General features: G+C 46.4%; 1 protein-coding gene across 2 annotated transcripts; it reads right to left on the bottom strand.

Moving 5' to 3' along the window:
- Positions 1 to 1,580: 1,580 nt before the first annotated feature.
- SLC41A3 (solute carrier family 41, member 3) lies at positions 1,581 to 25,642 on the bottom strand. Of its 2 annotated transcripts, none has more exons than XM_010571710.1 (10): positions 25,325 to 25,642; positions 14,741 to 14,848; positions 13,850 to 13,921; positions 12,908 to 13,052; positions 10,663 to 10,809; positions 7,902 to 8,046; positions 7,105 to 7,184; positions 5,148 to 5,282; positions 4,211 to 4,359; positions 1,581 to 1,766 (listed from the first exon to the last, which is right to left on the bottom strand). In XM_010571710.1, the coding sequence occupies exons 1-10, from the start codon at positions 25,613 to 25,615 to the stop codon at positions 1,581 to 1,583; spliced, it is 1,458 nt and encodes a 485-aa protein (XP_010570012.1). In that variant the 5' UTR covers positions 25,616 to 25,642. The 2 variants fall into 2 exon arrangements, with proteins under 2 accessions (XP_010570012.1, XP_010570022.1); XM_010571720.1 differs by lacking the exon at positions 25,325 to 25,642 and adding an exon at positions 20,329 to 20,876.
- Between the last annotated feature and the right edge of the window lie 1,092 nt (positions 25,643 to 26,734).

The raw sequence follows: 26,734 nt of genomic DNA, 5'->3' as shown, positions 1-26,734 counted from the left end.
CGTGACAGCTGCTTTTTTTTTTCGGGGAGTGCTTTTCCCCACACCTAGCAGTCCAGCGCTGAGTAGCTTTTGCTGTTGGGGACCTTCAGCCACATGTTGATCCCATGCAGGGGCCTCAGCTTTGCAGCAGCTCTGGGAGATTGGAGCAGCACCAGGAGCAAAGAAACACCCAAGGCCAGCAGGCACCCAACACAGCTCAAATTTAGGTGTTTAAGAGCTTGAACAAGGCATCTGTCTGCCAGCAGGCTGGGAGACTTGACTTCCCCCTTTCCCTCCTCCAACACATACAAAGGCAGATTATTATTAAAGTTAAGGCTTAGCAGCGTTTTTCAAAAGTTTGATCCACATCCTCAACTCTTGACTCTTGGGCATCTTATTATCAGGAGGACCCCACTGCTTCTTTGATTTCAGAGAGAATTGGCTGCTTTCAGACCCACAAGCCTCTCTGATGTGTTCTGGTAGCACGAGGTAGCCAGGCACCCCAGAGTGAGGACCTAAGGAGTCAATTTGCCAAATCCTCGTGCCAAATCCTCACCCAGCCCAACATGGTCCTTATGCACATGCAGGTTCTAGACTCATTGCAGAGCAATTGTTAATGAGCGGATGGCAACTGTGGGAGAGGGCATGGGCTTTAATTCTAACCTGAAACATGTGGGCTGCAAAAGGCTGTTCTTGGTTAGGAAACACTGATTTTCCTGAAGCCCTATTAAAATTGTGTTGTCCAGCCCTGAACGGATGAGAAAGAAACGAGCAAGTTCTGCCCGACAAGTTCAAACTAGAAACAGGCAAAGCCATGGCAAGAAAAAACAATCCCCAAATCCACAGCACTACCTTTTTTTTTAAACCACTTTATTTGTGTGTATATTTCTAGAAACATTTTAACTACTGGACATTTCATAAACTGTAAAAACACACCTTCCGACCCCCAAAGTGCAATCAATCCAGCTTGTCAGTCAGACAACAGTGACGCTGCCGGGGCAGGTAGGTGGTATCCCTAGATAACCTCCCCCTGGGCGCGAGCCAGCGAGGAGCTCACTGCATCAGATCCTGAGCGTTTGTGCGATGGAGAGGAGACAAGTTTAAAGACCTGGTTGCTCTCCTCCTCCAGGGATGCGACGGGAGAGAAGAGGGGGGCGAATAAAGAACTTCCCTTGATGGAAAGCCAGAGTCCAACAGAGAGGTTGTGACATCCACTTAGCAGGATCGGATGCAGTGACCTCGGCAGGCCTTGGAGTGGCCTCATGGGCTGCGTTGGTGCTAGGGACTGAAACCGATCAAAATGCTCACTCATTACAAATGGTCCAGATGCTCCTTAACGCCTTGTTTGCTGGGCGCAGGTGTGAGCAGTGGGCGCTGCTTAAAACCGGCTTGCTCACTTGCAAGGGCGCAAGTCTGCGGGTGCTGATTCCTCGGGGCTGGCGAGCCCAGCTGTAAGGCACGATGGGGAGGAGAGATGGGGCGTCGAGGGCACCAGGGGAGGCGCAATCCAGCCAGGTGACCCAGCGCTCATCGCCAAGGACCCCGTTGTCCCAGAGGAAAGCACCGTGTCGCACGAGTGATGCGGAGCAGCGGACAGTCTCTCAGTTCCCCAGGTTCATGTCTGCACCGTGGACAAGCCAAACCAGGCGGAAACAGACAGCCAGGAACCCGGTGCCCAGGAGATCCCCCAGGGCAGTGAGGTAGGGGATGGAGAAATTATCCGGATCCAGTGCCTTCCTCCACATCAGGCGCACAATTAGGTCAGCCACGTAGAGCAGGATTCCCACCTGAGGAGAGGCAAGACAGACCCTGCTGTGAGGCAGCAAGAAGGTAATGCACAGCCTCCCTCAGCTCACAGCCAAAATGACGTGGCCACAGCCAAAGTACCAGAGCTAACAGGGATCGCCGAGCGTTAACGCCTTCCCCAGAGAACTGCTGTTTCTCTTTGGGATGGAGCTGCACTGGGATGGGTGTAGCTGGCTCATGCCCTTGGGCACTGCATCGCCTGACATCGTCCATGGCCCCATGCTGCCAGACACAAGTGTGGGGACCACACTTGAACTGCTCACCCGTATTGTGTGGCCCAAAACAGGAGTCTGGCCACACCAAAAGCATATCCCAAAGGTACAGTTCCCGCTTCCCAAGCCATGAATGGGAGCACTCCCATTCACTCCACCAGAAACGGGGGTGCTGTGAATATGCAGGCAGCCCCAAAGGATAAGTTTGTAGCCACATTTTTTCTCTTCATCCTTCTCTTTTCCATTAGAAATTCAGATCGCGTCTACTTTGTTTTTCCTAAAAGTCTCAGTGGACAACTGGAGTTTGAGGCAGTTTTTACATCAAAGTTATCCCAGGCAGCACTGACATGTTAAAAAAAGAAAATAATTTCTTTTTTTTAATCTCAACAGTTTTAAAATCTTTGTTGTGATTTCTTTTAATTCCTATTTCATTCCCAATTCTGATAAACAGATGGAGGAAAAAAATACTTTGGTTAAAGATTAAAGACTATCTAGTTAATTGAATTAAGAAGAGAGAGAGAGTTTACACCCCACATCTCTGGTCCCTCCATGGGAGACCGCAGCACAACAGGAACCAAAGCCAGAAGCAGCCTTTCTAAAGGTGAGAACTGCAAGCTGGGTGCGGGGAGAGGGAGGAGGAGAGATGGGGGAAGCAAATTAAATAACAGAATCACAGAAACTAAAGCTGGATGGAAACTCAAGAGTATATAGACCATTCCTGTGCTTCAGTACAGTATCAAATATGCCCACATCTTTCCTGATGGTCATTTGTTTAACCTATGCTAAACAACCCTTAAAGATGGCGATGTCACACCCTAAGCATTCAGTCCCATGGCTTTTTTTTCTGTTCTTGTTTTTCCCAAGGTCTAACATAAATCTGCCTTTTTCCATTTGAAACCCATGATTTCATGTTTCATCCCTAGTGACCACAGAGAAAATGTTATTCTGTGCCTCCCTACAGAAACTTGGTAGTTTAAAGGCTGTTAACCAGATTTTTCTCAAGACTCTCTTTGGACTAGCTAACCCCAGTCCATTCAGTAGTTCCTCTGAGGTCATGTTTTCTAGGCCTCTGATCTTTCTCTTTGGGCTTCCTCCAGCTGACCCAAACTTCCCCCCTCTCTTTCTTTCTGTCTTTCTTTATAAAGTATAATGGAGGGGAAGAAAGAACCAGGCTGAACGTATTCTCCTCCACTGGCCTCCATGGGAATCTTTCAGGGTCAGTGGCGTTGCTGGGATTCTGCTCTTTACACTGTCATTTATTCTGTGTATTTTCATGCTTGGCTCTGATTGAGGAGTCACCTCGACGCATAAAGAGAAGAATAAATATTTTCCTTTACAACTATGGCTGCACTGCTGGGCTTAGGGTTGTGCAAAGGTCGAGAAAACCTGATTGTTTACACACACAAGGAATTCACCCACAGACACGAGGCTGCTTATAAGGCAAAGCGAGAAGTCAGCTACCTCACCCTGCAAATTAATGAATCACTGATTTAAAAGGGCAAGTGAAGTCAGAGCCTCTGTGAGTTCAAGCAACAGCCGCATGCATTTCTGAGTGAGACAACACAGTTTAAAGGGCAGGCAAAACAGTGAAAGGGAACAGGTAGAACAAATTGGAAGAACTGCCCATTGCCTACCTAGAACTTTTACTTTTAAAGATAAACTTCTCAGGCCTAGATTTTCCCTTCGGTTTTGACCCATATGGCCCTACCCAGAGGGATCCCCAGGTCTTCACCATGATATGTGAAACTGGTTTCCAAAATGAGAGGGTAAACCTGATGGCTGGGGTTCACAGCCTCTCACTTGCCCCTTACTGGGATGACCAGTGGCAGTCTAGAAATACTTGGGGCTTAGAGACTTCAGGACTGAACACGGTCAAACAACATACCACCTATAGCAAGAGGTACCTCCTTGCTAAGTATGTCTCTGCACACTTACTGCAGCTCAGTGGATGATGATAACTTGTTCCTCATCTCATGTCTGATGCCTCACTCACCATTAAGGGCAATTGTGCTCATGAGGGAAACCAGACCCTGGCAATCTGGGTGAAGTATTACTGGACCCACAGAAGATACATGATGCTTGGTAGGAAGCACACCTGAAATGATTGGAAATGTGGGCCGCTGTTGCAAGTTTTACCATGACTTCTGTTTAGCCTGGAGACTGCTTTGTTCGGTATCTGAAATGTTCCTTTTGGATGAGAGTTTGGGGTTTACCTGCAGCAAAGCAGCAGTCAGATACAACATCACAAAGGTGAAGGACAGAGACGTGTGGCCTCCCTGCAGCAGATGGATGGTGTAGAGGAACACGAGGTGCCCTGGGATAACCAGGAGGAACAGGACTCGGGCTGACTTGGAATTCACCTCTGCAGAGGACAGAGACAGAAAGAGCGATGACAGCGGCTGCAGATGGTGCGGGGAGGACAGGACACAGCTGCATATTTTAAGGCATAGACTTGGGGCTGTCCTCAGCCACCAACCGCATTGCTAACACTTTTTCTAGATCCCACAGCAACCTGGAGCATCTGCAGTATCAGCCCAGCAGCTTTGTCTAGCACTGAAACTATGTGCCAAAGACGTGCTCCATGCTGATCCACTCCACTTCTTCCAAACACTCCTCTCAGCTGCTGTCTGTCTCCCACTGCTTCTGCTCTGCCTTGCTGCAACCCACTTTCCTAGTTTTTAGTTTGTTTTAGCAGTAACTCCTAACCTAGCAGGGAAAATCAAGAGGAACCTGCAATCTAAAAAGACAACATACCCAAATCCAGTTTTTTGCTAATGCTTAGGTTTATCCATTGCTGAAGATGAAGGAATTGCTGATTTTCACCACTCTCTACACAGGTGATGGCTCTAGGCTGGCTATGGTTAAAATTGCTTTCTATTAGATCAAATCTGAGATTCTTTTTCAATCACTTTCTTTAGTGCTCCCTGAAGGCCAGTTTCTTTCCATGCCAGTGAGCAAGTATACCACAAGCTTTTTTTCAAGCTGCCCACTGCAAAGATCCTCCTCTCCGATATGAGTACCTTCCCTCTGGAAGGGGGAAAGGGAGTTCTGCCTTTGAAACCCACCTAGTCCTTCGCCAACGAGGCTTGATAAAGGAGCTATCTGTGATGACAGGCCTTGAGACAGGGACACCTAGGGTTCAAGGTCTACCTGATGAGAAGAATGTGGTGCATGGGTTGGGCCAATTCTGCCTCATCTTGTACGGTAAAACTCCAGGCATGCTCCAGAAGTGCAGGAATGTGGAAATACGGCTGGCCTGGATGGCGACCAGATTCCCTCCAACACCTATGAGGACAAAACACAGTAAACCTGTAAACCACCTTCACTGCAGCAGGAAACATCAATCTAAAACCTAGCCCAAGGTGAGTCAACCTGCATTCACTTAGAAGCTCACTGAGACCAGCAGTGAGAGAAAGAGAAAACCTGATCTTACGTCATGGTGATGCTGCGCTACTCAATTGGCAGGAACAGCTCTTAAAAATCAGGAAGGCTCCAGTGATCATCTCCTGACTGCTTTATTGGAAACATTTTCCCTTGCTTCCCAGCACCGGCTGTAAATGCCACGTGGCCTCTGAAGATGGTGTAATTGCACCTGGTTTGACACAGTCTGTGAGCAACACCTGAGGAAAGCAGCACAGGCAATGCCAGATGCTGCTCACGGCCACTTCTTGGATTTACTCACCCAGAGAGCCGTTATTGTTTAAAAGAAAACAAACATCACAGAGAGTGATTATATGTCTGTCTGAAGGCATCTAACACACTTGATAAATGAGAAGGAATCATACAAGAATGAATCAAAGCCCAAATATGGGAGGTAATTAAAAGGAAATTAATTCCTTCCAGACTGATTAATTCTAGCAAACATGAAAAAGCAGCTACGTTTTCCAGCAGAAAATAGAGGGATGATCATCTATGGGGCAAACCTCCACCACCCTGAGTATTTGCAGGGTAAAAATGCCACAGAAAAGATAATGGTAAGCCAGATCCTACAGGCTTCTCATATTTTTCCTTCCTTGAAGAAGGAAATGCTCCGTCATTAAATGTGAGATTTGCCAGAGCAGAATCAAAGTGAAAATACTAAGACGAGCTCAACGTAGCTCAAGATGGGAGCTCTCTGAATTGTGCACTGCCATGCTTTGCAGGACTCCCCTGCACATGCAAAATGAAGAACTACCTCTGCAAAGACACTGAGCACTGCGTAACTCTGCCACCAGCTCTGCCAAACGGGTCGCCCGCCCCCACAGAGCAATGTCTGGGTCAATCATTGTTCAACTAAATTGCTGTTGACGTACTTTCCTAATGAGGTTCTTTGGCTAACGGTGCTGGAAAGAGTTTGTCAGCAAGGTGGCTGTCTTCATGCAGATCCAGTGAGGTGACAGCTGGGTGACACCCCCTGACTCTGCAAGAGGACACCGTGCTTTGGGGGTGGCAGGAGGCCAAGCCTGCCCTAGGAACATGGGTTTCTCCTGGGATGGGCCTGGCCTGCAAGAACATTACAATATCAGAAAAATAACCCAGTGGATCCTCAGCGATGCCAGGATCCCCAGCAGTTTGTACTGGGGAGTGTGTGTATAAAAGTACTGTGAGGCTTCAAACAAATATAAATATACACACAAAGGATGTCGAGATATATATCAAAAATCTGTATATATAATCCATATATAATGTTTTATATATATACACACACATATATAATCTTAATATATTAATCTTTACCAACAATCTGTATAGGGGATGACTGCACAGCTCAAATTACAGAGCAGAGAGAAACAGGGAAAATGGATTTATTGTGACATTCTTAGTAGGTTTGATGTTATGAAAGTAAAGGTGTTAACGTAGCTCTCAGAGACAACCATCGGATGCTGTTAAACCTTCCCACAGCTTTGCCTGTATTTTTCAGCCCTGCCTGCTATTTTGCTCCAGAGACGCTTCAAGATATGAGTAAGCAGGGATGCACAGGCGACCACTAGCTTCATTTCCACTCATGATGGCAGCAGAGACTTGAACACAGACCTCTGTGTAGGGGCAACAGTGGCTAACATAACCCTTGGAGAGGAGGAGGAGGTATAAATAAGAGCATGCATATATCCCCCCCTGCCCAACCTACCGTTAATCACAGGTGTGAAAACTGCCATGCCTTCAAAGTTTGGGTCAGTTACAGTTTTGTCCAAGATGAGCCCACCAATGCTGTTAAAAAAGGACAGGCAATGAAGATGGATCAATCTCTCTTCCCAGGGCAATTCCTATGCCATGAAAATAGCACACTGAGATGAGTTACTGCTGCTTCCCCATTGCCAGAGCTGGACTATTCACCATTTACTCCTTTTACAGCTCAGTCTTCACCAATAGATAAGTCTTACAGGTTTTGTTAATGGCATAACGTGATTAGGAAGACCTCCTTGCCCACCCTTGAGCAAAACTGCTAGTAGCCAGGAAAGCTTTATCATCCTTCCCAAAAGTTTTGCTACACTTCTATACTGGTCTTAGCAGTTTTTTAAAATATTCTCCCAGATCTCAGCTGGGTCTGAAAGGTGTAGCACAGGGGGAATGAACTACCTGGCTCTACATTCAACAGTCTTCTGTCTTTACAGCTGGATAAAAATGAGGTTGAAGTCTGACTATTTGTGATGGTCATCATCTCTCTTTTCGGTTTCCTGGCTTGCACACACGGCGCAGAGATGTGCAAGTGAGACATAAAATGATGACTTGCTTTTTCCAGTCATTTGGAGGCTCTTTATCTGCTATCTTACTGCCTGTTGGAGGGCTACCAATGGCTGAGAACCACCGGACAAATACCCCTCTGCTGCCTCTTCCAGTTTCACTTTTCATGGCTTTCTAAATGAGCACAGGGTCTCTCTGCAGCATGCATACACGTGTGGGCTCAGGAGCAGTTCCTCGCTTTACCTGCTGATGCTCATTGCAACAATGACTGGCTGCCATCCAGATTTCAGGACTTCAGCAAGGGAAGGACTTTGCTTGGCAATAGCAACCCAGAGAGGGATCATGACAATGAAGACAGCACAGATCAGAGGAGAAAGGTATTTCATGTCTGGCAAGAAAAAGAAATCTTGAATTAAATGCCCATGGCTTCACAGGTTGGCAAAATCATATTGCAGTCTGGAAGAAAGGCAGCAGGGCTCTCGCTCAGACTGAGTTACGTTAGCAGAAAAATCAATCACATGAAGCAAAATATCTCCCACACAACCACCCACTCCATCACAGAAATCCATAATTAATCCCCGAAATTCACTGCTAGAGGACATTGTTTGAAAATCAGCAGGATTCAAAGCAAGTTATATTTGAAGATGAGCAAGTCTCCAATTCCATCTCCAACTAAGCAAGACAAAATGTTACAAAAATTCTGGCTTCAGGGTACAAATCAAACAGCATGGCAAGGGGGAAACTCCTGTGTGCAAGCTGTATCACACAACAGACATCTCACGCCTTCACCTAAAACAAGAGGCAATAGGTACTTTTTTGGTGGCAAGCTAGCAGAATTGCTGAGCAGCTGGTCTGCTCTATGGGAACAAATGCTCTCTTGCACATATAAGCCAGTTAAGATCCAGGGTTTCTTTCGTGCTAGCTTACATGTGTTTCCATTAGGTGCTTTTCCCATTTGGTAGGGGTGTAACCTTGAAGTGACCTTTAGAAGCAAAGGAATTAAAAAATAAGTAGATGTGCAGCACTAAAAGAAAATAAACATGACTCAGAAGCATGAGAAACACCTTCAAGCAATGGGGATGATGCCAACCCTTTTGATATAAAAATGCTTCTTCAACAACGCTCTCCATCTGGTCTCTGTGTTGGGGCCAAAGCCAGCGGGTTGTAACGCAGACTTTGCAGGTAATCTGGGAGATGAAGCCGGCTCAAAGTGTGCATTTTTCAAAATGACATTGCCAGGGCCTCGGGCTACCTGGATGAGATAGCACTGATGTGATGAAACCTTCCATGAATCAAGGGCTCTTACACAGAGGTGCATTCTTCACGCATGTCTTTAGCACTGAAATGCAACCACTTCTGGGATGTAAATAGCTGCTGTTTTGTCAGTGTACTTTACCACCTGGAGTCATTTAGGACAGATGGGTTGTATGACAGACTTAGCTGCTGTACTGGACCTCCTTTCCTCACCCCTTGTTGTTTCAGACAATTAATTCCTTCTTAAATAATGCAGATACAGGGCACTGGAGTCTATCAAACCTTATCAAAGCTCACAGAAAGACTCCTGGTAGGATGAATGGACTTCAGTCTCCACATTCCAGTTCTGCCACATTCTCTCACACAGAGCCCATAAGCAAGCTGAAACCCTTTAGCACAGTTTGTATCTCCACTATGCAGGACTTGGAAGGACCAGGGTTAATTTCTAAAAAATTGAAGATCTTCACTGGCAAAAGAGTATTCTGCAGAAGGAGGTGGTGCTGCATCAGGTGGCACATCATACTCCAAACTTTACAGACTCACTGGTATTTCTGAAGGATACATTTTAGTAGGACCCAGAAGTTGCCACAGCATGACCTGTCCCTTACTACACACTGGGGAGGGAAATGGATTTTTTCAACCAGCATCAACAGCGCCTTCCTCCTACCTGCTTCACTTCATGCTCCTAATGACTAGGTGTCTGCGTGCTGAGTATGTTCCATCTCAAGAGGCTACTTAAACTACTCTGAAAACATCACGAATGCTCTCTGGTCACAACCATAGAGGTTATGATGTTGTTCTGCCATGTGCTCCCTGGGAGGTATTATCAGAGGCATAGTGATTGAAAGACACTTTACACAGGCAGGTATGATGGCATCATGGAAAAAGCCTATTAAAAAAAAATGCACCTCTAAAGCTCAAGGAGGACTGGACGGAAGCGATTTGTGGGCCTCTCCCTGCAACGTGTGCTCCTTCGCTCCCTCACTTGCTGGCATATGGAACAAGTTATGCAAACTGAGAACAGCTGCCTCGCTGCTTCTGCTCACAGTCTGAAGCAACAGTTTGGGTTTCAAATGGTATTGAGTTTGCTGGATCTTTTTATTTTCCTGTTTCTGTTCTAGGTTAAGCTCATGGTAAATAGCCTAGCACTTTCCAAGCAACAGTCAGGCATATATCACCAAGCTGCAACACGTTTTGAGCTTTTCGGTGTCAACAGGTGCCCAATTCTTTGCCAACCAGCAGAACAGCTAACCCCACAGCCACAACTCCTACTCAGAGTCCTGTGAGCATAAAACAATGCAACACTGCCTTCCTCCCTCAAATTTGATCATATCTTGTTCATTCACGACTCTCCACACGAGAAGATACAAGAATATTTTACAAACGCCAAAACCCTGAAATTGCTTTGTGAGGAAGGACCTGCTATTACCCATGCACTGAAAGTAGTTATGCTTGGCCAGCAACAAATGCAGGAACATAGTCAGTGTCACATATGTCAACCTTCTGTTCCAAAGCTATGCAATACACGTTGGTCATTTCTTTGACAAATCCCAGTTATGTTTCTTAGGCTCTGCCTTCCAGTTTGCTACTAAAAGAGAGCTTGGAAAAAGCCTCTTTGATCACTTCTCTAACCCAGTGACATGACAGCCTCCTTTCTGAAACATTCCAGAAATTGGTAAGCGCCCTGCAATAATTTCACAAGGATTCATCCCTTGCTTGCTGAGCTCCAAATCCCTGCTAAACACTGTACCTATGTATTTGAAGAGTGTACTGCTGATTCCTGCCAGCAGGGAAAGGGTTATCAAGTCTCCAAGGCTTGCTGCTATGGGTGTGGCAACATTGTCTGGATTGATCCCAACTTTCCTTGCTCCGATGATCACTCCAATCATCACCAGACCTAGAGAAGACACAGAGCAGGCATCAGAGAATGCATCCTGCTGCGTTTCACCCCAGAGCTTCTGTTCTGGTTCCCAGAGGGACGCGCAGTCTGGGAAAACCAAGAAGCAGATTGCCCACAGCGGTACCATACAGCTGGAAATTGGACATCCCCAGGAATTTGTCCTCTTGCTTTCGCCAACCTGAAGGGCATGACTCTGCCCTTATGAACTGCACCAAAGGCCCAGAGGCACACAAGCAAATTCCAGGGATCAAAGGAGATACCAGCAGGCAGCCCAAATATAAAAGCTCCCCTCCTGAGCAGCCTAATCTGCTGCCTTGAAGCAGGACCAGGCATGAAGCACACTCATAGATAAGCACACAGCAGGCATGCAGCAGCCTCCTGGTGCCATCCCCAGCTCCAGATTCCACAGCACAAAGATATTTTCCATATTAGACCAAAATTTCTCTGAGTTTGAACCACCAAGGAGCAACGAGCTTCCTTACAGTAGCCTGAATTAGCTTTTCAGTCCGGCCATCAGACTGATCCCCCATGTCCCAGAGTCTTTGGGGCTGCTTTAATTTGCACTGGGTGGATGTTGACGCTGTGAGCAGCTCCAGAGTCAAGGGGTTATGGAGGTAGCCCACATCACCTATTTTCCCCTGTCCTCTGAGCTGCACCTGGAAAATCCAGCTGCTTTTCAGCATCGTTGGAGAGGAGGGAAGTCTTGCCTGCCCAGGTAAGTTAATGACCACAAACCCCCAAACCTGATGAACGTGTGGGAATTCCTCAGCCATCAGATCTCTCAGAGGCCTGCGGAAGAGCCACCTGGAATAAACCCTGCCTGGCCAGCCTCCACTGATGTGTGATTAGCAAGGGCAGCCTTGAGACAAGACATGACATCTCTTCAAAGTCCTTCTGTGGCTGACAGGATGCCTCAAAGGAAGCCTGAAAAATGGTGGTTCTCTCCAGCTCACAACCTCTCTGAGCATGCACAGGAGCATCGGCTCTCCCCTAAGAAATGCCACGTGTGCACCTTCCCTGATACAACATCCCTTACACAGAAACACATCCTCGTACAACATGGCATTCTCCACAAAAGCCCTCCCAGATACCCATGCTCCCCTCCCCACAGCACAGTTCATGCTGCTTCCCTCCCCAGTCATAAAAAAGCAGCCTCCTGTCATGCACACCCACACACAGGCTGTCTGTGACCATGTCCACGGGAGAAAATACTGCTAGCTGAAAGCCTGTGATGGTACAGCAGCAAAGCCTCTCTATATCACAACAAGCAAGGAGATTGAAGGGAAGAGTTTAATGAAAGCTGGGCTGCTGTTTTTCTCTTTTAACAACTGCCTCATCCCATTTTCATCAAAGGCATCTACTATCACCCTTTGACTCCAGCTTCAGGATATGCACTTGCTCTAACTTGTCCCTTTCATTTAGAAAACTTGCTGTATCCAACTATGCCAGCAACCTCTATTCAGGGTATCATGCTGCCCTCATATGGCAGACCTACAAACTGATCACCTTCAGGCAACACAGAGCAGCTCCTACCCATCCACCCCATCACATTTCCCTTGCAACGGGAATAGCCAGCGAGTGGACTGCCTGGCTCAGAGCTCACAGCAGGTAAGCCACAGGGCTGGCCACAATCCTCCACGGTGTACTGGGTGACCCAAGTCCATCTCGACTGTAGTCTGGAGCTGTCTCCTAACAGACTCTCAATACCCTGCTTTGTGCATGGCATTAGTTCATTCTCCCCTAGGAAAGGGCGAGCGTAGATGGCTAACGTGTCACCCAAGACACATGGAGAAAGTGTGTGCACATGTGTGTACAGCCATGCATAGCATGTGGCATTTTTCGCAAGTCAGGTGAAGTGGGACATTTTGATTGCTGCTGTGGATGCCAAGAGCCCAACAAACAACAGATCCTGGGAGAAAAGAAGCAAAGGCAGGATGAAGAGGGGGTGAAAGCAGCAGATATAGGACTAATGCTCCCTGCATCCCTCCTCCCAGTGTCAGACCAAAGGGATGTCACCTGGGCCTCCCAGGAAGAAGGGACAGTTTTTCTGCACCTGAGTGCTGCATGTTTGATCTGAGGAACCAGAACAACTCACCAAGAGAAAGTGCAGCTATGAAGGCCGTGGTCACGCTGCTGGCACACAGCACAGCAGCCTGGCTCAGCTCCACAGAGCCCTTGGAGATGGCTCCCAGGATCACAGCAGCAACAGCAGCCAGAAGTCCCACCACGGTGGCCTGGACCTGGGGGCCAAAAGACAAGTGGTGAGCTACCATCTGCATCTGCTCCCAGGCAGTCCTGGCTCCATGCGACCACAGCATTGCCACACAACTAAGCCTTGCAGAGATGCTGACTGCTTATGTATTAAGCAGCATCCCTGTAAGGCTCCACTACATTAAAAAGAATTCCTGCCAAAGTTTTTCTCCAAACTTCTGGAGGCCTGCAAAGGGCAGATAACATTTCAGCAAAGGACACCAAGTCCATCAGCAAAGGAATAGCCCTGCTCAACACAAAAATGGGCTCCCCATCAACACAGCACTCCTAGCAAGCTGAAAGCTGTGTAAGGAGATAAGGGAAAGCACACAGACACATGTTGCAAGCCCTGTGGCCTTGCCATGTGCAACCTCTAGGCTGGTCGCTGGATTTTAACAAGCAGAAAGAGCTACAAGAGTCACATTTCTCCCATCTCTCCCCTCCTGCCCAAGGCTGATTCCCAAACACTGCCAGTAATGGACAGGCTTTATCTGTTGTGAAACAGGGATTGTGCCGCAGCTCTCCCTGAAAAAAAGGAGTTTTTTTCATTATTTCAGTTTGTCCACAAAGACAATTAATGTCTAGATGTGTTTTGCAGCTAAACTACAAGCTCTGGGGCCACACAGAGTTTTATTGGAGGTCAAGTCCTGGGCTCTGCTTGGCTCTGTTGAGACTACCTGCCCCAAATCAACTGCCTGGGATTCAGCATTGCTGGGAACAGATGCTGTTGGGCTGCAGCACAGCAAGAGAAAAGGGCCTTTTTCCTCTCCCAGCTCAAGTGACTCACCTGGATAAGGGCTAAATTGCACGTGGCCATTTTCCATTGCTTTTGGGCATCATCCATCTGTCCGGTGTTAGCCTAGGAGCCAAGAGAGACACCCTGAAAACCTGTTCCTGTGGCACAGGTGGCTGCTGAAGGCAGTTTCACCTGGTCCCTGTGAGAAAGCAGCTGCTAAAGCCAGAGAGAGGCAAGCGCAGGTCGGCATCTCCCAGCCTTCCCTGCACTTCCTTCTTGACACATCTCTATCATGCTCCAGCCCAGTGTCCCAGGGGTAGCAGAGGCTCACATGGAGGTGCAGAGGCATTGCAGGGCACCCAGCTAAAAGGTGGAGTGGGCACATCCACCACATCCCGCACAGACCAAAAGCTGAACAAATTAAACCATTTTTCCTCTTTCGTTCCTCCCAAATTGCTCTGTTAAGCTTCAATTTCTCCCAAGACATGCAATACAAACAGCCCAAAGTAAACAAAACTGTTTAGGGAGATAGGAGAAATCAAATCCAGAGTAGCAAAAGCTACTGCAGGTCCCGAGAAGCTTCAGTCTGCTCCCCCCAAGGTAAGATTGCTGGGAAGCCCTGGGTCTCTCAAGGACCAATACCCACAGAAAAGCAATCCAATACTGAAGCTGACAGCTGCGGAGCCCTGGCTTTGTCTCCTTCATGTGTCACAGGGCCCCAAATATCAGCAACTGGCCAACCAGGGATTAATTCACCTTGAAAGTGCAGATGGAAATTCTCTGTTCCAGTTACAAAATGAGGGCAAACACATTATTTTAACTCACACACCACTAGTTTCTACTTAGCAGAAAAGGGCATGTCCCATACATACAGTGTGGTTATATAAAAGCAGAATCTCCTGATGTCTCCTGCTAATCCCCCCCCGCCTTGTTACCACTCACAGCAGTAGAGAGCCTGGATGCCAGTGTCATCTCAAGATTACCCTTCAGGCCAACCAGGGCAGGAACCAGGATAAAAACTTCCGTAATTGTCCGAAACACATCCCAGTGCTGGAAGAAAACAAAGGCAATGACCTCAGTTTGTGAAGCTGACCAGTCCAGTGCTGTTGCTTCAAAGAGGAGTGGGTTCCCACCTCACTACCTGCTCTACAGGTGCCTGCTATGCACATGGGGGCAGATGCTGCCATGGGCTGGCTGCATTTTGGGAGTGAAGGAAGCAATTTTTAGCTTGCAATATTTTTTCTGATCTCATGCACAGCAAAGCACTATCCTAACAGTGAAAGGAACTTTCTTCCCGAGGGCAGCAGAAGATTTCGGAAAGCCACAAATTAAAATTTGCCTTTAGCATTAGCCAAGAACAACGTGAAAAATAATTACGGTTCACAAACCAAATGAAATACAGCATGCTCTCCATCCTTTGTACTGACACTAGATACAGGAACGCCTATTGCTATCAAGACTCACAAGAATAAACACAAAGATCTGGAAATGATCTAACAACAAAAGGTTGTGTCTGTCTTTTTTTACCAAACTTCTAACTAAGCATCTAAGACTGGTGGTGGGAGGGAAGGAGATTTTTGTATTCTCCACAGGCAGTTCCTAAATCTTCCTGTTAGCAAGCGTGCTCCCAGCACAGCTGGAAAAAGGATTTTGAATTAAGATACCCCATAAGCCCAAACTGCTGGGCCAATATCTTGATTATCATTGCTCCTCTGAAGCTGAACTGTACAAAGCTGTTGAATCAGCTGCAACACTAGAAATTATCCAAAACCTTAAGAAACTTTGTTGATTAACACGTCTTCTCTAATTTATCTACCATACAGTGCCTTGGAACATAATTCATTCACCCCCTGTGCATTCAAGAATGTTGCCGAAGTCCCACTGCAGCCAGAGAGGTTCACATCAGGATGAAATCACAGAACGGAGCAGCTCACCATGAAGTAAAACCAACTAGCCCAACATCTAAGAGCAGAATACAAGAAAAAAAGAGCAGTGGCAATGAGTCAGACCAAAGGTCCATCTAACCTATCCTTATTTCCAGCAGTAGTCAAATTCAGGTGTATAAAACAAGAATGTACAAGTATGACAAGTAGACAGGATAATTCTCCTGTATTTTCCAGCCTACAACTATCTGCCACAGGATACTGAGCTGGTGGGGGTTTTTCTGCACACTTACCAGTGTTCAAAGGATTTCTCCTTCAGGTACTCATCCAATCTCCCCCCTCCAACCTATGTGCCGTCCTGTGGCAAAAATTTCCATAGTTTAGCTACACGTCATGTGAAGGATCAACTTGTTCATTAATTCTAACTTGTCACTGGCTAGTATCATATGATGGTCCCGAATTCTGGTGCTAGAGGACAAAATGAACAACAGATCCTTGCCCACCTCCTCCACATCCACTGGGGTTCTATAAACCTGAAAATCCAGGAGGTTGGACAGACTCAGTAAATGTCGACACATTCAGCTGTCAGCCTGTTGGGAAATACATAGGGGGTGTAACGGCTTGGTGTTTTGCTCTGACTGTGCCATGGGAAGCCGGTGGTGTGGCTGTCTGCTGGGAAGACATCACAGCTTCCTTCTGAGTCAGGATGAATAAAAGGGGCTGAGCCAGCCCTGAGCATGTGGTGCAAGACACCCCTCAGAGGTGCAGATAACAGGCAAAACATTATTATCAATAAAAAGGGCACATTTCCTGGTAGTGGTGACCTGGAAACAGGCACGTTTCAAAATGTTAAAGGTAAGTTACTGTTGAGTAAATAACAGATAACACGAGAATAGTCACCTTATTCGATACACTGCAATTTTGTTTGAATTTGTTAACATGGAACTTAAATACCTGAGAAAAGCTAGGGGCGGACATCTCTTTTAAAGATTCAAATCCCCCTCTCTCCTCTCTCTTTAATTAAGAATAAAGATCCAAACACATCTTTGACACCTTCAAAAGGAAGAGGAGAAAAAACAGACTTCGTAGTCACAATGTAAAAAACGCCAATAATTTAAAATACACAGGCAAGCAGACATTCATATTTAAGACCTTGCATATTTTTACACATAAAAAGACATAAAAATAAAAAGCAACAGAAAAACTCAACTGTTTATATTTTCTGTGCATGTCACGTTTGGGAAATATTACTTTGTTTTATCAATGTAAACGCCAATCCTTGTGTTCATGATTAATTTTGCAGGTCTCAAGCCATCATAACAGAAGTTTCAGCACGAGGTATGATTTTTTGGGACTCTGCCTTACATATAATTACACCGAAAGGCTTTGAACAATTAATAAAGAATCGCACAACTTTACTAATAAAAAAAGCTGACTTAATTGCCTCCATTTGAGTCTCATTAGTGATTCATCAAGAGCCTAAGGACAGATTCATAATTATTTATACCACAGTAGCCAGGCCTCCATTGTGTTAGAGCCTGCAGAAATACAGAATAAACAGATGATCCCTGTGCCATCACCTTCCAGGAGCGTCAGCTGGAGGAGCTGGTGAATGTGGCAAGTTAGAGCTGTGCGGGCAAGGAGCTGCCTGAATGAAGACAGCTGGATTATGTCTAGGAAGCGCCTCTGTCTTTTGAGATGAAAACTGGCCTAGAAGGAACAGAAACGGTCCCTGCAGCATTGCAAACCCACACAGGGACACTGAGCCAGAAAGAGACTCTTTCCCACTTCGCATCCCCGTAATGGAGTTCAGCCCTAAAGCTCAGCTCTGAAGAAACTTGGTTACCTCATGATCCACCCTCCTTACACTGTCCTCACAGTCCCAGCCAGGTCCTGCTACCTCTTCAGGGCATCCATCCTCCCACGGCAGCAGCTAAGAAACCTCAGAGGTTTTCCATTGCCCCGAAAAAGTCAACAGAAAGATCAAAAGATCCCGGACTACAAAATGCAAGCCAATTCAAAATCCTTTTTAATGCTAATCATCTCATGGGCTTTTATCAACAAAGGACAGGGATATCTTATGTCTGTGATTTTTATTTGGACTGTGTCCCACTGCAGTGGTGTGGAAGGGGAGAATGAAAGGGAAGCTTTCCTTCTGAATTCTCTGGTTTGAAATCTGATCATCCAGCTTCAATCTGATTCTTCACCTTACTGTAAAAGAGTGGGCCAAACACTGGCAGGGCCCTGCAAGGTCTCCAGCAATGCCAGCCAGCCCGGAATCCAGATCAACCAGCTGGCCAAGAATCACTGGAGCAGAGGCGGAAACATCCAACAAGAAAAGACCCGTGCAATGCTACTGGCCCTGCACAGAGACTGCATCATCTGCATAACCAAGAAGAGAAAATGGCAAATGGCTATTTCTTTGGGCATCCTTTTATAGCAGTATGAGAGACCCGGGTTTGAGCCTTGGAGTCAACTGGGCTAGACAAATCTCTCTTATTGATTTTTTTTTTTTTTTTAACAGTAACATGAACAGTTCTCAGTTCCATCCCAGGACAGACCAGAAACTGTTAAAAACCTGAAAAGTTTGATAGGAGACAAACAAGCAATTACCACTTTGTTCTCACCTTTACAGCAACATCAGCCCTGCAAACAAGAGAGCCAGCTGGACTCCCAGCGCAGAACCACATTATTTCAAGATATTTTGTATGTAACAGAACAAAAGCAGCACCATTAAACTCACATGTATGCTCTAGATACCATCCTTGAGCTTGCCTAGGTATCTCCCTGTCAAAGGCAGGCAGGGAGTTTCCTAAAAATGTTTTGCAGTAACTGCAAATAGGGCAAAGCATTCCTCAATCAGACCATCCCCTTAAAAATGGGCAAATCACAGACTCCTGGACTAGAAAAACCTGTAGTTTCAGTAGCGTGAGCCCTCATGATTACCAATATGAGTCTTATGGTACCTGGCCTCAAGCAAACAAACTTAGTCTCAGGTTTTAGTTGGACAGGACAGTAAGTGCCCAGCTCTTGCACTTGCAGGAAGAAAAGCTGAAAATAAGCAGCTCAGACACAAAAAGGCACAGAAGAATAATCCAAATCTTTAAAGGCTAAGATCTCTGGATTTTCCCAGCTACTGGATTTGTTTTCAAATATGGGGTTGTTAATGCCATGGCAGCTTACCTCACTCACATCTCTCCTATGCCAGTTGTGACTCTCAATGCACTAGCTCCCTCCTCTGGGAGCTGAACCCACTGACTGATGGCTCCTATTTCAACATAGTTGGAAAGACCTTCACCAAAAAATACACTTCCTATTATTGTGCTTCATGCATGACCCCATTTCTAAGAGTCTAGCAAACAAATATACAAAGTAGACTGCAGTCTGGTATTTAAAGGACACATGCAATGTAGATATACCTGGCTTATGTTTTCCATCAGTTTGGATACAGTTACATTTTTTAACAGAGCCCAATTCTTAGCAAGTGCATTCAATTTCTTTTAGACAAAGACCTATTCACCTGCCAAGGGCATGGAGTGGGTACGTACTATGTCTTTATCCTTCCCTGAGATAACTGCTAACTATTAACATAACATCTTGGGTAGTTTGAGAACTTCTGTAATGCTGCAAGACAGGTCTGTGCCTAAGCACAGCACAAGGTGGAGATGACAAACACAGCATAGCAACAGCGTGTGCCACTCCAGTTAACCCTTCTTTGGTATTCCTCACGTTCCCTTTAATTCAACTTCTCTGTCTTCTTTGTTTCTTCCAATGTAAGAAGAAACAGCAAGGTATTGTCTTTCCAAACACTCAAGTATCCATATTTAGCTCCTGCTGTGGTACTAATGCCAGAGAATCCAATGTACTCCAGTGAGCTCAGAGTGCAGGATATATCCTTGGGAAACTCTGCCAGCCTTTTGATTTGTAAATCCACCGGCATGAGATGCCCAAACTAGATCAAATTTTGCATTTCTATTTGTGCCACTGGTACAAAGCAAAGACAGATGGGATAGATTCTGGTTGTGGGCACAACGGTGTAAATCCAGCAGCACTCCTTGGAAGTCAATGAAAGTTATTCAAAATTTACACCCACCTCAGAATCTGGCCAAGAAGCACTCTGTAGGCAATGCTAATCTTTTTATGCTGGCACGCCTCTCATCACAGTATCTAAATGCCTTCTAGACCAAAGATTACATTAGGTTGTTTGCAAAGAACTGGAAGTATAAAGTTGCCTCTAAGTGAGACAGGTAGTTAATAACAATCCTGACCTAGATCTCCTTATCAGCAATTTTGGAAGGAAAGAAATAATATCATGCAACAGGGGAATATGCTGCAGTCTGATCCCAGTTGCTTCATAGCAGTCATCAACGAGGTGTTTAGGTAGATACAGCAAAGGGAAAACCCAGTCTAACACACCAAGGGCAGTCTCAGGCAGTCTCACTGAAAGCCACTATCCCACTTTACAAGGAGCCCAAGTACTGATCTAAAGAGGATGGATAGTGTCTCTCCAGCACAGGAAAAGCCTACAGCCATCCTGCTGACTAGCTTCTAGGAACACACACGTTAAAAACAAAAATGCACAAATACTCAAGGTCAGTGAATTAGCCCATCCTCTCACTGCAAAGTTGCCTAACCACATGTACCTACTTGAACAACATCCATCAAGAGGCCAGCAGCTACCATGCCCAAACCAGCCAGAAGGAACGGCACGAAAATCTGGGAGGCAATGGAGAATGAAGTCTCTGGGAGAAATCCACTGGCTGACCTGGTCAACTTGCAGGTGAAACCTCTCAGCTTCTTGCCATGGAAGCACAGTTCCAGTTGTAACTGGGTGACCACCATGGTCAAACACCGTTACCCCATGCTCAGCAGCACAAATGGGGGGAGATCAGGACATCGCACAGATCCTCCTAGTAGCTCTCTTCGAAGTTAAAAGAAATATTTTTCCTCGAACTACATCAATGATGCCAAATTCCTTTAGCTTCTTCTCCTCCTAGGAGCACGTCCAGAGGGTTGCAGCAAGGGTATCCTCCAAAACTGATTCAGATGGGTTGAGCCCAGGTGGCAGCGAACTTGACGGACACTATTTCTCCGATTTATATCCAGGGGGGAATTAAAAAAGAGAAAAGAAGATTGCGGAGATGTCTGTGGACGAATAGAAATAAGCCCACACCCCATTCAGCTCCCACTACCTCGGTAAAAACCAGTAAGACCTGCTCAGGCTACAGCACTGAAAGAGTGACAGGTCATGCAAGAATCCCTCAGCCTGCTCAAACGCACTAGCGCACTAGCGTCCTTTCTCCTCAGGTTACATTTCTTGTCAGACTGCGGCTCGCCTTTGATACGATGGTTTAATATGTAAGCCTGCTGTGAACCAGCCTCAGTTCCCTCACTCCCACCATAAGCAACATTGAACTTTTCTCACTGTCCCAAGGCCGAGGAGGTGGGGAGTTAACAACCAGGATTCATTTTGCTCTCCTTCAAGGTGAAAAAGGTCAAGGAAAACATGAGTCCACATTTCTCACCGCTGATGATATTACGCAGGTCCCATCCCTGGGCAAGTGACACAGCTAAACCGGCTGATGAGAGAAGATCTGCCCTTCTAGACCCCGGCCCCTCTTGTCCCCTCCATGGTCTCTGTGGGATGTAACGATCCAGCTGTACCTCTGAATGACTGGCTTTCAGGGGAAAAAAAAAATCCAGACAACCAGCCAATAAGCTTCAAAAGTGAACACCCTTATCTGCTGTCATCACTTCAACTTTCTGCTAGTTTGCAAAGGCCAAGATAAGAGTCATAGCCAGAGCTTATTTAAGGTAGCTCCGTAATCTCACTACACCACAGGCAAGGGAGAGAAAGGGTGAACGTTTCCACTGCATGCTGCGAGCTGGTCTCCCTTCCTATCCTAAAGTGAAACACACTGCTTTTGCATACTCCCAGGAACATACTGTCTTTGAGAGAGGGGACCTCACTCCAGACTCTCCATGGTCAAACAACTGACACAAAGTCAAGAACCAGAGAGGCATCATGGCCACATACAGCCAAAGAATTTGTATCCTGCTCAGTAAAGACTTCAGCTCAACATCATGCATGTGGGGAAGGGAGTCAGGGTATTCTGTTGGGGGTCCTTTCTAATAATTAATTTAGGCAAACTAACTGGATCAGAGGGTCAAAAAGCTTTAAAAGCACAATTTAGAATGGAAGGTTATAGGATTGCTTTAGTACATTGGCAGCTGAGCTTTTTCACTATTCAACCACAGGTTCAAATCCAGCTATGACCCAGTGAAGGCAAACGAGCGAAAGCAAGTATTCAGTGGTAGGCACAAAAGATACAGGTTTCTTGGTCCAGTTCAAGTTCAATGTTTAAATTGCATTGCCTTACAATTTTGTACTAATCAAGCCCTTCCCTGACACTCTCTGCAGAGAGACATAAAGATTAATGGCTTGTGGACTCTGTCCTTGTGACAGGGTCCCCAGTTTGGAGCTAAACGCATTGGCAGGGTTGGACAGAACAAGACATGCTTTTGCCTTGCAGATAAATAGGGAACTGAGGAAGCTCTCAGCCATTTGGACGGTGTGTTTCTTTTGGTCTGAATTCACGCAAACCAAAGCACGAAGCCTAATAGGCTGAGAGGGCACAGCAGATCTCTCTGCAAGCATGGCAGGGTGGAAAACAAGCCCTAGCTACAGATGGAAGAAGACTCTGTTCTTTATTGCTTTCTAGGTTGATATTTTAGTACAGCCCCCGAAGCCTTCTCCACTCCCAGCTGGCTTGGTGTGTATGTGTGTCTCTTCCACCTAACAACAGTCCAGCTAGCTGAAAGCTAACAAGAGAGTACACTTCAGCTAATCTAACTGGAAAAAGAGCCCACAATAGCTGGAAGAGGAAGGTTAACAAAAATCCTGTAATAACCACACATGACCCAACCTCTTGATACCAGCCAGGAACTGAGAAGTGACAGCATGAAGGCCTGGTTCTGGTTAGAAAAGCATAGAGGCTTCAAGGAAATAAAGGACAATTTCTGGGCAACTACCACAGGTTTTCAAACACCTGATAATGCGCATACCTAGTCCCATATGCCACTGTATCTGCCAACTGGACTGCTGACAGGCAGAAACATTAATGTAAAGGAAATATTAATAAGCCCGAATGACTCAAATGTCATTTAAAAAACACAGCAGCACCACATCCTGTACTAAAGCGTCAGCTTGGCAGGGTTTATGGGTTTATCATGCTTCGTCTCTCTCTGTTTCTAAGCAAGCACCATAAAAAGCCTTCAACCGATGAATCAGTATGCAGAGAAGGTAATTGGTTCAGGTGACCTGCATGTGTACACTGGGTCATTTCATTATGCATTTAAGGAGCCTCTGATAAAGATCCGCACCATATTTGTCAGCAAAGAGATGCATCATATTTTCCTAGCAAAGAGATATACCATATTTGTATGTAAAGAGATGCATCAGGTTTGAGAAGAAAGAGAGCATTGCTGAACAGCAGGAAAAAGATTTTAACTGGTTGGGAAAAAAAAACCACACCTCATGGCTGCACCATTCATCGTGGCAAAACCTGGGGAGGTACACTGCCGCCCTGCTCTGCACACAAATATATGCTGTATCCCTGTGCTTGCAAACTAGCCAACAGGTAGCATTGCCCTGGAGGAGTCAAAGCAGAAACAGCCTCTCGGGTGGCCCCTGACCCTGATCTAGGGCCTCCATCCACTGCCACAGTAAAAAAAAAGAACAGAAAGATGACAAGTGCCAAAGAGCACAGTTTCAGATGTACCTTATCATCCCTGCAAAGAAGGAACAGGGATACCAGTGAATGCTCTTACAACATGGCAGTGTTAGCAACAGGCAGCGCTATTCTGACACCTTAGACTCATGGGAGGATGATGCTTTTCAGGGACCATACATCCCACTTGTTGGAGTACTACTGCTCCTGACTGCTAGCTCTGTCAGATCAGGCCGTGTATTTTTGTTTCTTACTTTGCTCCACTCTTCCCCACTTTAGGAAAGGGTGGAGAAGAGAGCTTATATGGACAGACTGAGAACAAGCAGATGGAGCGTGCCTGGGGCCCAAAGCCTCGCAGCATCTCCTGTTGCCCCACAGAAACAGCAGCAGCAGCAGGGGCAGAAGCCAGGACTGGCTTAGAAAGGAAGGGCAATTCCTAGCAGCAGCAAGTCCACGATGAGACACACTCAAGTAGTCCATGATCATGCAGGAAGAGTCACTGTGCTAATTGCCAAAGGCCTGCTTTTCTGATGAGATATTGCATGGGTTGATTTCCCAGGCTCTAAGCACTAAAATGAAAGCTCTTTGTGAGCTCTTTATTTGCATAAAACAGAAACCAGACTTTTGCGGTTTCAGAGGAGTATGAGATTTGCTTCACATTCTGTTTATATTAGTGGCCCAGTCCTTCCTAGAAAAAAAAAGGGAAGAACACTGAAAGAAAAACACACCTCTAACATGATAAATCCATCTGCAACCTATTTCACGCTTTAATATCTCACAATAAAGAGGTAACATGCATTAATGTCAGAGATCCATAGGGAATGGGCAAGTCTGAACAGTGTGAAAAATAAAAATGAAAGTGGCTGCTCAAGACTCTCAGAATAACGTCTAAGGAGACAAAAGGTAGTTTGCCACTGGGTTCTGGATTTGGCTTGGTGTTTTCTGATCTGACTAGATATTCTGCTGGGTATTCAGTACATGCTAAGGTCAGTTAAGGATACTACGTCACTCTTAAGCCTTTATAGCTCTTCTAGCTTAGGGAGATCAGTCTAGGGCTAATAGCAAAAGAACACAGCCCCAGATTTGTGAAAGTTGTCAATGCAAGCACAATAGTTTCAGTGTCACTGTATCAGATAGGTCAGGGCAGTCTGACCCAACAGCTAGCTAGTCAACAAGGGTTAACAAAAAGGCACACAGCAGTGAGAGTCGCCTAGAGTGCAAAGGCATAGGAATTTATAATCTGGAAATTAACTGCAGCTTTAAACTGCCTAAAATTAGGTGCTCACCACTACCTTAAAGCTCTGTATTACTGCACCATAGGAGGAAAGGTCTGATCCTGACTGTCAGAGAATCAGAAATCAGACTGTTAGAAGACTCAGTGATTTGAGTCATCTGCTACAAGGCCTTAGAAAAGGTCCGCAGGCTGGGCTGGTTGTATGAAGTGTTAACAGTGCTGGTCTGGCTGGCTCCTTGCGCAATAAAGTAGGGGATGCAGGACTATCCAGATCTGTATCCAGGAGTGATACAACTCTATCTACTGCAGGAAAGCGCTATACCACCACAGCCCTTGGGGCTGCAGCTCAGATACCCTCTTCCTAGGACCAAGGTGAGATCTTTGTACAGGACTGCACCTTCCTACAGAGATGTTTCAGATCCTTCACATGCTCTTTAGTGTCATATTGTCTTTTATCTCTAGAGGGTTTTTTCCCTTTTGGGGCCAGAAAAATACCACACGCGGTCTCCTGAGAGCTGCACAGAAGTACATAATAGCTGACTTCGAAGGACACGTTGGCATATGAAACTGCTGCAAACCCTTCTTTATTTTGCCATCCCCAGGGCAAAACCCCTGCCTCTGAAGAAAAGTCCCCCACCTATCCCATGCCCGGTACCTCACATCAGCTTCTTTCCCTTACCTGAACATAATCCAAAACCATGCCTGCCAAGACCATGCCAAGCCCAGCTAGGAGGTATGGCAGGAGCACTTGCAGGCAAATTGCGACAGCTGACTCTTCCCGCGACTTTGCCATTGCCGCTTTCTCCTCAGCCAACAGCTTCTGCTGCGCGTGCAGAGAGACATCCTCTGCCTCCTGGCTGCCAACTCGGCTGTCTCTGTGTTTACCCTTGCTCTTTGCTTTGTGCCTGGATCGCTCTCCATTCCTAGTCCGGCCCTCTTTTCTCCTCTGCCGAACTTCCTCACCTTTCATGGTGGCTTTCTTGAATCACAGAGCTTTTCTGAAAAACAAAGTCAGAAACGAGGAGATAACAAAAAGATGCATTGGATGGGTCAGAGACAGGAAACCCTTTGGTATTTTGTCCACTCCACAAACCTGAAGATAAACTACCACCTCCTCCCAAAGCCCTAGATGCTCTGCTGACTGAAACATCAGTACTTAGTTTACCTTCAACTTTGTATAGTGTCAAATCAATCTCTCTTTCTGTAATTGCATCTCTTCCTACGCCTGTGTTTGTGCTGGAGTGCTTGCTGTGCATCCTGGCTCTCACCCTAAGAACGCATGGAAGGATGCAGAAGGTGCTCCACACAGCCTGAATTTTGGACCCACCAGCTTTCACACTGGGAGCTGTAGGAACTGAGGAGCCCAGCAGAATCCAACCCTTTTTGGGGTCTGACCCCTAGCCATGACATGGGAGCAGCTCACATCCTAGCATCCTGCAGTCCAGCCCAGGACTAGCATACCTAACATAGTACAGGTAGGTACTACACATGGTACCTAGCATAGTTCAGCTAGCTGTCCACCGCTCCTCAATAACAAGATAATTCTTTGATCTTCCTTCTAATCTGAATACTTTTTCCTCCTTTGGCGCCTTAGTTGACACGCATGCACTATGTGACTCATCTATCTACAGAGAAGCTGCCATGACCACACAGCGTCTTATAAGAAAAAATCGTCACGCAAAATTATTACCAGTCACACTTTTCCTGCCATCACGTCTCATTTCCTGATGTAACTGTCACTCGCGCTGCCTGCCCCGCTGCTGGTCCAGGCAGTGCCCCAAATCTTCCCCCATCACCTCCTGCCAGCACTCATCCGGGTTAACCGCTGGCAGATGCTCCCTGATGCTCCCATTTTCGGGACGGGCCCCTAATGTCCTAAGCCCCTGCGCTACCCCAGGCGGGATCAATCCTCTTCTTGCCCAACATCTAGGGAGAAGAGGACACTGCTAGGAGGGCGGGAGGAAGGAGGGATGGACAAAACAAAGTCCCCCCTCTGCGGGAGGAGGAAACCCGTCCCCCATCCCCCCCGTCGTCTCCCCCCCCAGCGCTTACCGGCTCCTCGCCCTGCGCGGGGCTCTGCCCAACGGGC

This window comes from Haliaeetus leucocephalus, unplaced genomic scaffold (genome assembly GCF_000737465.1).
Source record: "Haliaeetus leucocephalus isolate CR32 unplaced genomic scaffold, Haliaeetus_leucocephalus-4.0 Scaffold2, whole genome shotgun sequence".
In the NCBI taxonomy this organism is placed as follows: domain Eukaryota; kingdom Metazoa; phylum Chordata; class Aves; order Accipitriformes; family Accipitridae; genus Haliaeetus; species Haliaeetus leucocephalus.
This window is presented reverse-complemented; position numbering and strand designations above follow the sequence as displayed.

Excerpts from the sequence above, each read along its gene's own strand:
- SLC41A3 (XM_010571710.1), bottom strand. The coding sequence starts at position 25,615 with ATGAAAGGTGAGGAAGTTCGGCAGAGGAGAAAAGAGGGCCGGACTAGG. Across the intron at positions 10,810-12,907 it reads CATAGCTGCACTTTCTCTTG|GTCTGGTGATGATTGGAGTG; the intron begins GTGAGTTGTTCT and ends TGTCTTCTCTAG. Across the intron at positions 5,283-7,104 it reads TTTCACACCTGTGATTAACG|GTGTTGGAGGGAATCTGGTC; the intron begins GTAGGTTGGGCA and ends TTGTCCTCATAG.